The 14,587-nt window shown below is 31.8% G+C and overlaps 1 protein-coding gene across 1 annotated transcript in view; it reads right to left on the bottom strand.

The window, feature by feature from the left end:
* The window catches only part of LOC118195930 (protein TEX261), a 98,793-nt gene that overhangs the window by 59,661 nt on the left and 24,545 nt on the right, over positions 1 to 14,587 (bottom strand). The window contains exon 3 of the mRNA XM_085808501.1: positions 6,472 to 6,625. Within this exon, the coding sequence (XP_085664627.1) occupies positions 6,472 to 6,625 (154 nt within the window). The remainder of the gene's footprint in view (positions 1 to 6,471; positions 6,626 to 14,587) is intronic.

Below are 14,587 nucleotides of genomic sequence, written 5' to 3'. Positions count from 1 at the left end.
AACCTGCTGTGCCCCTTCCCCCACAAAAATTGTCAGATAAATATTTATGCAGAAGAATGAGTTTCAAGTCCTTTTTATGCAAAAATAACAAAACATCCCTAAAATAAGCATATCTACTTTGGATGAATGTGGTTTAACATATTTTCAAGGTCCAATTTGCATATCAGAGACCTTCCTGTCTTCTAAAAGATATTTAACAGAATAAGGGAAAACTCAGAATTTTCACTGTAAGTGTGATATAAAGTTTAAATTCATATATTTTCACTAAAATCTGTCACATGATCAAAATCATCATAAACCAAAAGTATATTTTATATGATGCATTTCCCAAATTGGAATCATGGATTTAAATTCACCATCTTTTTTAAGTACACTTAATATGTGCAGGCAATTCCCAAGCTATGAACAAAACATGTTCCTAAACACATCTTTAATAGGTTTTACATGCAGCTTCAATCAGGATGAATCGTATATATGTGTGTGTGTGCATATGTTAGTATGCATAATAAAGAAAATTTAGTAATATTGATGGCAGAGAATGTTGATTCATAATGAAAAGAAAGAATGGCAGCCGAGGCAGATTAAACATTCATCTTTTATTTCAATCGACATAGTGGCCACAATTCACTCGACACTCTAATCATGTCTATTCACAAACATTTACATTTTTGATACTGTTACCAGAGGAAGAGAGCAGCGGGGCACCATCTTAATGAGAACTGAGGGTAGAAGGAAAGTGTACAGTTGTCCAATATGGAAGCTCACCAAGAGAAAGGTTTCAAATCTCGAAATTTTGAATTCAATCCAAATTAGCTTTGTCATCAATGTTATGCAAGTCATATGATATAGAATGAGCTAGAAACAATGCAGTTCAGAAAGAGTTACTATTATTTTTAGAACAAAGAGGGAAAACATCCAAATTAAAAATGAGGAATTAAGGGGCTATTGCTAATTTAAATTGAAATTTTGATTTACATATTTTTATCTAACATATTGCCCCCCTTCAAAGAGAAAAAATCTTGGCCACATGAAACACTTTTAGAGATATAGCATTGAACCAATAGTAAACGAAGAAAGATTATATTAAATACAAATCACTAAATTTGGTCCAAAATAATTGTTTGAATAATTGAAAAATATACACTTTGATAATATTTTAGAGTCCTACGAAAGTTTTCAGTCCAAAAGTCTGTATCCACATAATCACAGTTTTTTCAGGGAAGGCATTTCAAAACTTTTCACACAATATCACAATTATAAAAAAATTTATTCACCTATTACTTATTCTCGATAACCGCAACAGATTTCAAAATTTCATCACTAATTTTCATTACTAGAACTTATATTTTATCATCATAAATTTTATATTATTATTACTGAAATTATGGTTCTTCTGTTGATACTACATTTCTAATTTTCTTATCTTACACTAAACTGGAAGACCCCACAGTTTTCTCCAAATACAAATGTATCCATCTGTTGGGGAAATCCACTTAAACTGACTGATGTATGAATATTCATTAGCATCTAAGGGAAGCTCAAGTTATTTGACAAGCCCTCCATTCCTTGTTTAAATGAAACTACCAGCCTCTTTGAACTGCACTAAAATATTTCATTTGCATTAGAAATTTAAATTTCACTCAATTATAAAAAAATAATAATAATAATAATTATGTATGAAAAACTTCAAGGCAGGAGCCTTCAAAGCGTATATCGTATGCAGAGGGTAAAAGGAACAATTATACTGAGGTAATAGGCCTCTGTTTCCAAACCAGTACTCCCTTAACATTTTCTATATTTTACACCCCTTCACATATAACATTAAATGAACATTCATCCACCACATACATTAAAATGATTTTTTCTTAACCATTTCACTTTTTAATTATATAAAGAATATTTATTTTTATTACAATTATTCAATTTTAAAATTGTTAATGTTATATATTCATTTCGATAATGCTAAAAGTTACGCTTTGTGTCATTGGAACATGGAGCAATGCATTAACATGAAGTTTTGTTTCAAGTTAGGGAAAACAACAGACTCACGGAATGTTAATGCAAGTGTAGGATGTTGAAGCAGTGAATAAAATGTGTGTTTTTGAGTGGTTTAAAAGCTTAAGAGATGGAAAAGAAGGTGTCGAGAATCAGCTGTGTTCGTGTCAACCATCAACAAGCACAATCCCAGACAACATCAAATGACTGCGACGAATGTCCGTGGATGATTGACACTGTCTTTGAGAATGATAGCAGAAGTGTTGAATATCAGCAAAGCACACATGTTGAACATTTGAAAACACAAAACATCTATGCCCGATTTGTACCGCACAGCTGACAGACAAGCAGGGGAAAAAACTCAGATGGAAACATCTGGAAATTTCATCGATATGTCTACCAGAATCTACAGTTTTTTTAAATCATCACAACAGGAGATGTAACCTGGTACTACCAATACAATCCAGAGACCAAGCAACAATCAATGGCATGGTGTTCATCATCTTTCACACCTCCCAAAGATTAATACAATGTTTATTCAACAGCAAGGGCTTCATTCATCCTGGATTTCTATCCCAGATTTAAACTGTCAATGCTGAAGTTTATGAGGGAGTTTTGAAAAAGCTGCTGCACTGCATCTGGTGGGTTCATCCAGAATTCCACTGGAATGTACAGTGGAATTTCCTCCATCAAAATATTGTGATCCTCGTGCTCAACGTTCTCCCTCAACGCAAGGTGACTGTTCTTCAACACCCTCCTCATTCTTCAGATTGGTGCCAGCAGACTTCTTTTTGTTTTCCCACCTTAAATTAGTCCTAAAATACTTATGCTTTAGAGATGTTGTGGATATCCAACAACGCGTAAATTACAGTGCTTTGAGTGATTCCACAAGACATGTTTGGCAATTGCTGTCGGTTCCCAAGAGCTTCACAATCAATGTCAGAAATATGCAGTAATAATAATGATTACTTTGAAGGCCAGTAAAGGTATTTTGTTTGCAATTCTTGTTTCCTTCATTTTTCTGAGCAATTAATAGAACACATCTTGTATTTTAAATTCAGCATGATAAAAAATTACCAATTCGCTATTCGATTACAATACAAAATATTCTTAACTGCTCACAAGATGAATAAATTACTTCAAAGATACCAAAACATGTTTAAAGCATATACTATTATCATGGTAAGAACATTAAATGAACTCGCATGTTTTATACCTGCAAAATCATTTAAAGAAAAGAAAATCTTGCTAATTTTAATAATTTTTAAACAACAATTAATATGCTTTTCCAAAATTGCTAAATCAAAACTATAAAATTTTAAAGCAAAGCAAAGGCATCATGCTAAGCTGAAATCTCATAGCACTTTTATCAATTTCACATTACTGAAAAGAAGTGCAGTTTATTCCATCGAAGACATCTCTGTCAATTTACATCTAAAACTGAAGTAGATGAAAAAACATCTGACCTCATCCTTGAAATCCATTTATTATAAATATTCAGATTGAACTTTTAAACACTAGTAGATCACACTAAAACAATGACTAACATTGAGCATCTTATATAAGCAAGGATTTAAATAGACGGTCAAAATTTTATGCAGGCACAAAATAAATGTTTAGCATAGCGAAAAGCTAAACAGGATGGCTTCACTGTAGAATTCATTGACTCGGCACATTACTTTGAAGATCCATGCATCCTTTTGTAGATAAATTTCATGTTGAAGAATGCAGCATTAATTTTATCTTGATACATGGAAACTTTTTGCTGAAAAATGAATTTTTCCAATGATGTACCCACGCTCACTACATTCTGTCTGACTCGATGTAATGAAAGCAGCAGACTTTGAAGTAATGATGTAGAAGCATTAATAGCATAGAATGTAAAATGTTGAATTCATAAAGAACAGTAAACTTGGCAGCTGAAGCAGATTAAATATTCATCTTTATTTCCATTGACGTTTGCAGGCACAATTAACTTACTCTAGTTGGGCCTGTTCAAGGATATTTACATTTTTTATACTGTTGCAACAAAGACAGCAACAAGTGTTTTAGTGAGAAGAGAGAAAAAAGCAAAGTGTGCAGTTATCCAATATGAAAGCTTACCAAGATAATGGTTTTAGTTCTTGAAATTTTGAGTTCAAGTTCTAAATCAGCTACATCATCAGCATTATGCAATTCATATGATATGGACCTATCTAGAAATAATGCAGTCCATAAGTAGTTATTGCTATTTATAGAAAGAATAAAGATGGGAAATACCCAAATTAAAAATGAGGAATTAAGGGGCTATTGCAGACGTATACTTCCAGTTACAAAAATATTTTAAATAATGCAAAAATTAATCTTTTAATATTTTTAGATTTAAAAAATAAATGTTATAAATATTACGACATTTAACTTTTTACACATTGTTCCAGTCATTAAACTCACAGTTATGAAAATTCCAAACTTGTTATAAAAGAAATACAAAAAATGTGATTCTTGTGAGACAAAAATTTACCAAGATATTTCATTTTAAACTTGAAGATGACATTCAGGACCCATACGTGAAGTGAAGAACGTAATGTTTGCATTTGTACATAACAGAAAATAAAATATTCATTTAATAGGTATCTTATGTTAATAAATTAAGTGATGAGCATCCCAATTCATATAGTCATGAAATTAATGATCAACATAAAGTGCTACAAAAAAATCCTATTCACAGAATCTTACAGATTTCGTGTTCTTGAAAACAGTTCTGACACATAGCCAACTCAGAATATTATTTTCATGTATATTAAAAATAAAAATATTTCTATTTTAATGAATGTTTTGTATGATTATTAGATAATAATTCTAAAGTAATAAATCTCCATGAGAATACATTAAACCATTTTTAGCTTCTGAAAACTTATAAATTACTTTCATGAATAAATGAAAATTCTTCCAGCATACCAATTTTAACAAAATTATAAATTAAAGTATGTTACACTGTAGGGTAGTTAGTTCAATTAACCAACTATCCAAATTTTGTTATCCTCAACTTCCGCTCAAATTTCTTTGCCAGGATGCTAATTTAAAGTTAAGTGAAATAAATATTTAAATGGGTGAATCTTGGAGTTTACTCAGAGTGTGTTTTCGCTAGCCAGCCACGTTATGATTCTGACCTTGCTGTTATGTGAAGCTGCTAATACACCTTTTGGCCATTTAAATAATTATCATGCTGGGTAGGCTGTCGAGTCAACCTAATTAGCCTTAACTTAAAGTGCTAGTCCAGCACTACTCTTTAGACTTGAACTGATTTGTGTAACAACTCTTAAGTTCCAACGAAAGTTGTGTAAAGCAAGAAGTATGTCCCTTTCTATTCATAGTTGGTAATAATAAAGAGTTATTTTCACACCTGTGTGAGAAGTTGCCAGGTTCCTTAGTAGGATCTAGTAGGATATATGTGGCCAAAGAGAGTAAGATCCTATAACACACTAAGAAATTACAAAAGAATATCACTGAATGACATTTAAGGAACCTCAGATTATTTGCAGTTATATATTAACCTGCTTATCAATGCAAGTGGAAAATATCAAATATCCCAAATTTTGAGATAAAATATCCAAGTCAATTTTTGTCACACAAAAGTCACACTTTTTATTTTTTTTAATAAGTATAAAATTTTCCAAAATATTGGAGCAACCATACAAAAAGTTAAATTTTGTAATTTTTATAACCTCTTTTTTATATTTTATTTTTTTATTCCAGAACATGAATACTTACAGTGTTTAAAACATTTCTTCCATACTTGAAAGTAATGTTTCCAACCAAAATTTGTGAAAATGAAGACCAGACAAGGACTTAAATGGACACAGTAATGGTAATAATAACAATGATTCATGCAATAATAATTAAATACAACATAATATTTAAACTAACATAATAAAAATAATAGCCTTGAATTGAAATACATTACAGAGTTACAGAGAGTGCACTCACAGTTTTAATTCCAAACAAACCCATTTAAATATTTCATATGATGGATTGGAAAAGTGTAAAATACAGAGAATAATTTGGACACTAAATACTCTAATTTACTCAAAGGGAGTATTTTTGATGCAAGTAGTCAGTCTAACTTTAATTGGAAGTTGATGAAGACTATGGTGATAAAAAGGATGAGGTGGATGAAGAAGAATGAGAAATTGATTTACTCTGGAGGAAAGGTCATAAAAGTGAAGACAAAAGTGGTATTGTGGGATTTACATACAAATTATATTATACTAGCTACTAGTATAAAGATGCAGAAATGGTCTACCAACAAACTGCTTATACCAAGGGATACTTGTTTACATGCACAGAAGATTGCACAGTCCTTGAATTATTAGTTTCATTATGAATTACTTTACAAAGAACTTTAGAAAACAGTTTCTGGGTCTTCTGTACATGCACAGACTAACAGCTGCATGTTACTCCACCACATACATTCAATTTAAAATTTATATCACTTACCTATAGATCCAATGAATGGAACTGATGTTAAATCAAAGAAGGGAAAAGTTCTTAGCACCAAAAAGTGCATAACTTGACTAATAATACCACAAATTATCATTGATGCGGGGAAGTCTTCAAATAAAAACATCCCTCCATATATAGCCATAGTGAACTGAAAGATAATTGAGAAATTAGTTTTAAGGAAAAAATTTACATTATACACAAGTCATACACATTTTGACATATATATATGTCAAAATGTATATATATGTCTATATATATATTAAAATTTTATATATGCAAGTTCAATTGCAAACAAAATAAATTAGTCATTGCTGCGAACTAATTTGCAATATCATTCAATTCAGAAAACATTAAATAAAGTACAAGCATGTAAATAAAAGAAAAGCATAATACAATTCTAAAATTTTATCTGAAAAACTTTAAAAATATTTTTCAAATGAATTTTAATTTGCATAAAGTGATTATACATGTAATATAAACAAAGTCAGAAGTAACTAAAGAGCAGGAAGAGGAATTCTGATGCCGAAGAAGTGCTGATCCATAATGACTAGGGAACTGGAGGCGAATGCAGATTAAATCTTCAGTTTTATTTTCAGCAACATGTAGTGGCTACACACAAGTCGGCATATTAAATGTGCCTGTTCCAAAAGGCTTACATTTTTTATAACTTTGTAGCAAGAAAGCAGCAGCAGATAGACAGCAGTCTAGCTAGGCCAAAGGGTGGAAAGCAAGTGTGTAATGTTCAGGGTGAAATCTTAAGTCAAACTGAATTAGTTTTGATTGGATAGTGAATACTGCTGTAAAATTATTATTGGCTGCTTAAGTTTTAGTTCAATTTACATCACACTTAAGATTCATATGACATAAGATTTTTCTCGAAATGACGCAGTGCAGAGAAAGGTTACTATTTTTAGATTTGAGAAGGGAAATGTACGTTGCTAATTTAATCTTTTACATATTCCTTTTCTTACATACATATATATACATATACACACATATATATAATATAAATCTCTGTTGCATGCTTTTACATTCTGAAGAATAACAGTAATAATACAGAAAACAGCACGTAGAATAAGAGCATGCATGAAAAATTTTAGAAGAATACCTCTTCTTTGTACAAAAATAATTTACAGCATTTTATATGTAAAGATGAAATATTCTCATCAAAACTAATATTAGAATTATGCAGCAAAATAATTATTTTTTAGTTAGTAACAAATCTACAGATGAAGTTCAGACTTCCACATTTATTTGTTATACAAAAGGTCATGGTTGATTAAAATCACAGCTGAGGGTAGAGATAACGCTTTTCATTATGTTTGTAAATTTTCCAGATTCTTTTCAAACTATCACATTTGACTGTTCTTGGGTAATACGCATTTCCTCTCCATTGGTAACTAACATCATTAAACAAAAACCTCAGTTACTAAGGTGGCAATTTTATTGCTAGCAAATCTATTAAATCTGTAGTATTCCTGAGGAAATCAACAAATGTATCAAAGATGGCCACTTCTGCATAAAAATAAGGGAGACTAAACAAATGGAACATTACATCAGCTTTAACTCAAAACTATGAAATGAAGAATATTCTCATCCATGGCTTCAGGTTACATCAGAGTTGTAAGTGTATATGAAACAAAGAAAGTTTGTAAAGGGTGGATGAAGGTGGATTTTAAGGGGGATGAAGGAGATTGTTATATCAATATAAAAAGGAAGCCCTACCCTTCATTTGCAACAGTGAGAAATTCTTGGAATATCTGATCAGCCTAGTTGTAACTTTCACATTTTAGAGAGGTCAGAAGCAGCAGTGGAAGTATCATAGACTTTTTCTTCAGCGTCAGTACAACTGCTTTCTGCACGTCAACAGTCACCTGCATGTCAGCATGACTACTGACATGCAGTCATGCATTGATTTTCCCTTTAAATGTCAACAGTCATGAGAAAGCAATAACACTAATACTGAGGTTCAAGTCATTAGGCCTACCACTTAACATAGCTCCTGTAAAGGTTATAGCTATACATTTGTATCAAAAGAAACTTCAAAAATTCTAAAATAAATATCTCATAATCATAAGATCACCAATAAAAAGGTGATTTGTGAAAACCTCATAAGCTACACAGAACTAATGAATTACTGATGCATACTTATTAATTTTGCTTCTGACTGCTCCAAAGAATAGAAAATTCTACATTTAGCTAAAATACAAGTAATTTTTATATTATGCTGAATGTACTGATATGCCAGTAAAAAGCAAAAAAAATTGTTTCTCAGTTTTGAATCTTAAATATTAACTACTGCCTCATGGAAGCCTTGTTCAATTCCTCTTAGGAGTAAACACTTCAGGCCAATTTCTAGATTTATCTTTTAAAGGAAAAGGTAGCTTTGCCACTAAAACTTAAAGCACCTCCTTGTTTGCCCATCTCCTTCATGGTCCTTCTAAGCAAAATAGTTCATATTTATATTAAACTGATGAAAACACTGGCCAACTGGTCTCTAGGAATGAAACCCACAAAAATACAGTGCTAGACATCTATTAACGAATGGCGAGATTTTGTGGCAAAACTGAATAACATAAGATAGATACTGTTCCAGAAAATTAAAATATAATTAACCCTTCAGCAGTTGCGAGATTAAGCAATTCTTTCTTCCTAAATATGCATGATATCTGTCAGTTGTAAATTTATAACATGGGTTATGTTTGTCTGCACCCACTGTGGTGCATAACTGGAACAAGGGCTGTTCAAAACCATTGACAGGTTAAACAATGTATCTTTATTAAACTGAAATAGTACAGATTCAGACCAGGGGAAAAGAAACAGAAAATCAAAAAGAAGACCTATGCATAATCAATGAGTAATCATAGAAAATGAAAATGCCGTGTGAATGGAAAACAATCAGTTGATAACATCAGCTCTTCAAACTCCAGTTCATGCACACTATCTTAAAGACTGTCCAGATATAGTGTCAGAATATTTTCTCATTCTTTCTGCAAGACATTTTGGAGTTTTTGTGCATTTTGGCAAGATGCTCTCCCTGGCCCACAACATCTAATGCAAACATCCCACGCCTATTCAGTGGGATTGAGGTTAGAAAATATGCAGACCACGTTATGTAGATGACAACTTTACACGACCTGATTCATATCATCTGCCCTGTAATTCTGAACAATGTCATGCATAGAAAGTTGAACATACCCCCCACCCCCCGCAGAAAAAATGAATGTGAATTACACCTACTTCTGCACAGTACCTCTGTGTCAGATCTAATGCAAAAATATGCAAGTGCTCTGGCATCATAAATGATCCTTGTTTATACCATTACACCCCAAACATAACAATCAACTTCTTAAGCATACCATTCGTGGTAATAAGTTCTCTGTCTCTACCAGATAGCTTAATGGCCATAACGACTCTGAGCAACTAACTCTGAACTAGGATTACTCTAAGAACATCACCATCAATCATGTCTCAGTTGATGCTCCCTTTGCAAGAGTGCAATACAGCCAGATGGCAAACCAATGATAGAAAGCAGATCTAGCTGAATTCCATACACATAACCTAAACAACAAACTTTAACAAAATATGGTTTGAGCAGATGCACAGGTGCCTATAATACTCCAAATGAATAGAGCAACTTGTGCATATGTAGTGCTTCTGATGTTTTCCACTGCAGCAAAAACATACTAATTATCTCTCTCTGTTGCATTTCTTCTGCATATGCATATGTATAGCTGCTCCTTTGAATTCGGCAGATGTTATTCAATTGTGAAATGATATTTTCTGAGACATCCATTGCTACTGTAACAGTAATAATTTATCTTATTTTGAGGGATCCAACTGCTCTTTGCAAGTATATTCATACTTACATTTACATACTCAATTAAGTAATATCATGGAGGTATTTCACAACTGATATTTATTGCAAATGATACTATTCCTCAAACAAATATATGATGTAATTTCCAAAATGCAAATGAGATTTTTACATTTCTACTGCCTGCAGCTTACTTCAAATTAATAGCAGCTCAACTCACTTTGATCAGGTATTTCATTTACTCTTAAAATATATTCTGTAAAATATTACTCACATATCACACTTTTGACAGAAGGTGAACACACTTTCTGCAATATTTTCTTATACCATATCAGAGTCTTGTTTACACTTTTAAGAAGTTTTAACATGGAAATATGCCAACTTTATAATAATTTGACTGACAATCTGCTATAGGAACTCAATTGGACATTATTGGTCTAAAAGTAATATCAGAAAAAAGTTAATTAAAAAAATTCCATATTAATCGTCAAACAGACACCAGAATTTTATTGCTTCAACTATCAGCATGCATACATTCTACACAGATTAGCAGAGCCTCACTGCTAATCAGAAAACCAAGGGTGTGGTTGGGTTCCTGCATAAGGTTCTGTTTTATATGTATTTCCATCCCTTTTATGGGTCTTCCCCTTCAGTCACCTGCTTATGTATCTCCAGCCTTTTTGTGGGTCTTCATGTCTTCAGTCATCTGCTCTGATGCACCTAGAACAGCATTCTCAGTGACACAACAGAAGATTCAGCAATTCCTGATGAATGCTTAGTAAGTAAGTGTCCAGCCATGAGAGAAAAGACATGATGATGACGAGATTTGGCATGGAGAGGAAAGCACACAGAAAAAAAGCTTTCTAATAAACTATAATACTACAGTTAAATGCAAACTTTGTTTTGCAAGGTGGACAGGGCTCCGCCCTCACAAAACAAAACAGTTAAATATTTAAAAAATATCAGAATCAGCAGAAAAATATCAGAAGTAGAATCAGCAGATTTAGTTTTAAGAGGTAACTGAATGGCAGAAACAATAGTTTACAATTTGTAAGCTATTTGTTAACTTCCTTCCCATCAAAATATATATGATCATTAGCATACTGTTATGAATTTTCCATAAATAGTGTAAATAATTTTAATAAAAATGTGAAATTGTGGTATTTTTTTGTATAATGTAACATGAAATGTTGAAGGGCATGAAGCTCTGCCAAAAAAATAAGATTACAGGAAATAAGTCTATTAAACATTAGGTAAATGGCTATCTCACTAAAATGGCATGATATTGCCTAACTGGTGATGGTTTTGGTAACTAATTTTTGATGCCAGATTTGGCGAGAAATCGCCAAACATCACCAAACTTTGCGATCATTTGGTGACATTTCGGTATGATCCTTGTATAACTAGATGATAACGTAATTGATCCCTATATGTAACTGTAACCATATCTGGCCATTAGATGTAACTTAAACTGTATATGCCTTCCAGTAATTTTGAGAAATGGAAGGTACTAGATATTTCTCAGCAACCAGGTGAAAACTATATAAGACCGGAGAGTGTGTTTTCTTTCACTTGTTAGTTCAGAGCTGAATTCGGAGTATTTAGATATCATCAGTGAGAGTTTTGCCTTTTAGATGTGCTTTGCATTGCATTGCATTTAAACATTCTCAGTAGTTTGAAGTGCAACTACTGACTGCACTCTGTGATACTGAGAAGAGCTGTACGAGTATTTTTGTGGAAAGTTCCAGAACTGTAAACTGTTTCTTTTGGTAAAATAAATTTTATCAAGCCATCATCGATTCTGTGTGCATTCTACTTATTACGAATAAGTACGCATGTAACAATAGCAATCCAAAATAGAAAATACTGTTTATATAACAAAATATTACAGCTACATAGCAGTAATTACTAGATTGAAAAAAGTTCTTGCAGCAAATCATTTAATTTAGTGACAGTAAGGTTTTAAAAATTAAAGGGGTTTTAAAAATTAAAGTGAATATGATTTAATGAAATTCAATGATAGATATTAATTCTTCCATTTCAGAACAACAGAAAAAGAATTCTTGAAGCCTAATCAACTAACTACTGCTCCTTCAACTGAAACTTTAATAGAATGATTTGATCTTTAAAAAGGTCATTAATATATTTGGCAGACAAATGCTCTTAAGGTTAGAGACAAATTCAGAAGAATTCTTTTTATAGTGCAAATACTGTTAAATGACAGAAGAAACTGTGTGACTAAATATTTGCCCAATTACTATTAAGCTTTTCCTAAATTAAAAACAATAGGATGAAAAAAAATACTTAGTTTTAACTTTTAGATAAGCATACTCAAAAGGAGAGCTAACAATACTTGGATTTACTGACTGCTTTAAGCCAGTAAGAACATAAAGCAAGTAAACCGATATATGTCTAGTTACAAGTGCTCACTACAGCAACTGGCAAAGAACAGTACTTGCAGACATCCAACATGCTATGATCCTCCACTGGTACAGATGTAATACACAGTTTATCACTACTGTGTGGCACAGATGCTTATTTTTTATTTGCAATATAGACATTTGTGCTCCAATCTTTCATGATTAAGGCTAGCTCCAAGCACAGTTATTATAGGTATCTGACTATGGTACAAATTTTTGGAAACAACTATCACAAGTGATAGCTAAAAACAAAGGTACATTTTGCTTTTTCAATAATTAGCAGGTTTTATTTACATAGAATACCATATCTACTGGTAACCCAGGGCACTGAAAATGCTGAAGGCGGGCTTTCTCACAATCACATGTAGCATTTTCATTTCCTTGGCCTTTAAATATTCACTTCACATTAATTGTTTGCCCATCACATGCAGCAATATTACAATATGGCAAGCAAACACCTAATAATTCTCTTCTTTTATGTTTTGCCAACAGAATACAATTTACCTTGTTCAAAAAAGGCAATGTTTAGGCACACGCAAGACAAAAGTAATGCTAAATTTATTGACAGAATTTTTGAAAATGTGTTTTTTAAGACCTTTTACAGCTACCACATTATGTGCATCAGCACCAATACAGCTTCTATGCATAATACCAGATCTGCAATCACCTACATTTTCACAATTTATCACATAAATTTCCAGCAAATCCCACACCTTTTTCGTGATATCACTTTCTTAATGAACAGGAATGTATGTTTTGTAACACTCTTAGTAAAAGTTTTCATCATTTAAAAATATACCTAACATGACATACTCCTAAAAAACACATTTGTCAATATGCATTAACTCTACAAAATGAAATTTTTAATGCTCATCAGATAATAATGTAATATTAAGGAGTATAATACATAATTCCAGCTTTCTGTAGTTTAAATCCAATAGTTAGCATCCCATTCTTCAAAATTCCAACATTCATAAAATATGTCATACAATGGAAATGAACAATCCACCTATATTAAGTTCAATACCAGTCAATTCATAGAAAGTGTAAACAAAATTATTATAGTTTAGAATGTGGAAACAATGATAAAAGAATACTATTTAAGGAGCATTATGTAGAAAATATTTCTACAAATGTGTTAAGACAAACGAGAAAAAAATTTTTTTAAATAATTATGAAGGTGGCATACAAAAATTCCTGAATTTCCATAAATGCTCTTTTAACTCACAGCTAGAGAGCTACTCAAAGTAGATAGTTTTAATGTAAGATATATCAGACCACTTAAAGGCCCAGTGAAAAAGCAGCATTTGCCACTGATTTAGCAATACATGGCATTCTTTTGGCAATCACTGATACCTTTTGTTATATTTAAGAACGATCACCAAACTAGCATATTTCTATTATCTGAACAAACACAAAATAAAATCTTTAACAAATGCTATTTGGATATTATTGCAAGATAAGATTTATAATCACATTTAAATACTTTCTAAGAAGGCATACATATAAACATAATAGAAGAATACAAAACTCCAATATTGGGTTGTGTAAACATCATTCTTTAGACAGCTGATATATATCACCTGCATTCTAATGAACTTAGTAATAATGCTGATGTTTCAGTTATGCAAAAATTATATGTAACTACTTTTAAAACAAAAATATCAATGAATTCCTTTAATAGTACATATACAATATAACATTTATTTAGGACAAATTTAAATAATTCCCTTTAGGCATCACATTTCCACAAGAAAGAAATTTTCAAACTTTCTTCTCTCCCATTACAGTATGGTTTTATGGCAGCTGCCTCTTTTATCACTGACTCCTTCAGTTGTTAAGCTAAAGAGCTCATTTAAATGATAAAATAATT

This window comes from Stegodyphus dumicola, chromosome X1, assembly GCF_044657685.1.
Source record: "Stegodyphus dumicola isolate Sdum_Otavi_A_Nest chromosome X1, ASM4465768v1".
Lineage (NCBI taxonomy): Eukaryota > Metazoa > Arthropoda > Arachnida > Araneae > Eresidae > Stegodyphus > Stegodyphus dumicola.
The sequence above is the reverse complement of the archived record's forward strand: the minus strand, read 5'-3'. Positions and strand labels throughout refer to the sequence as shown.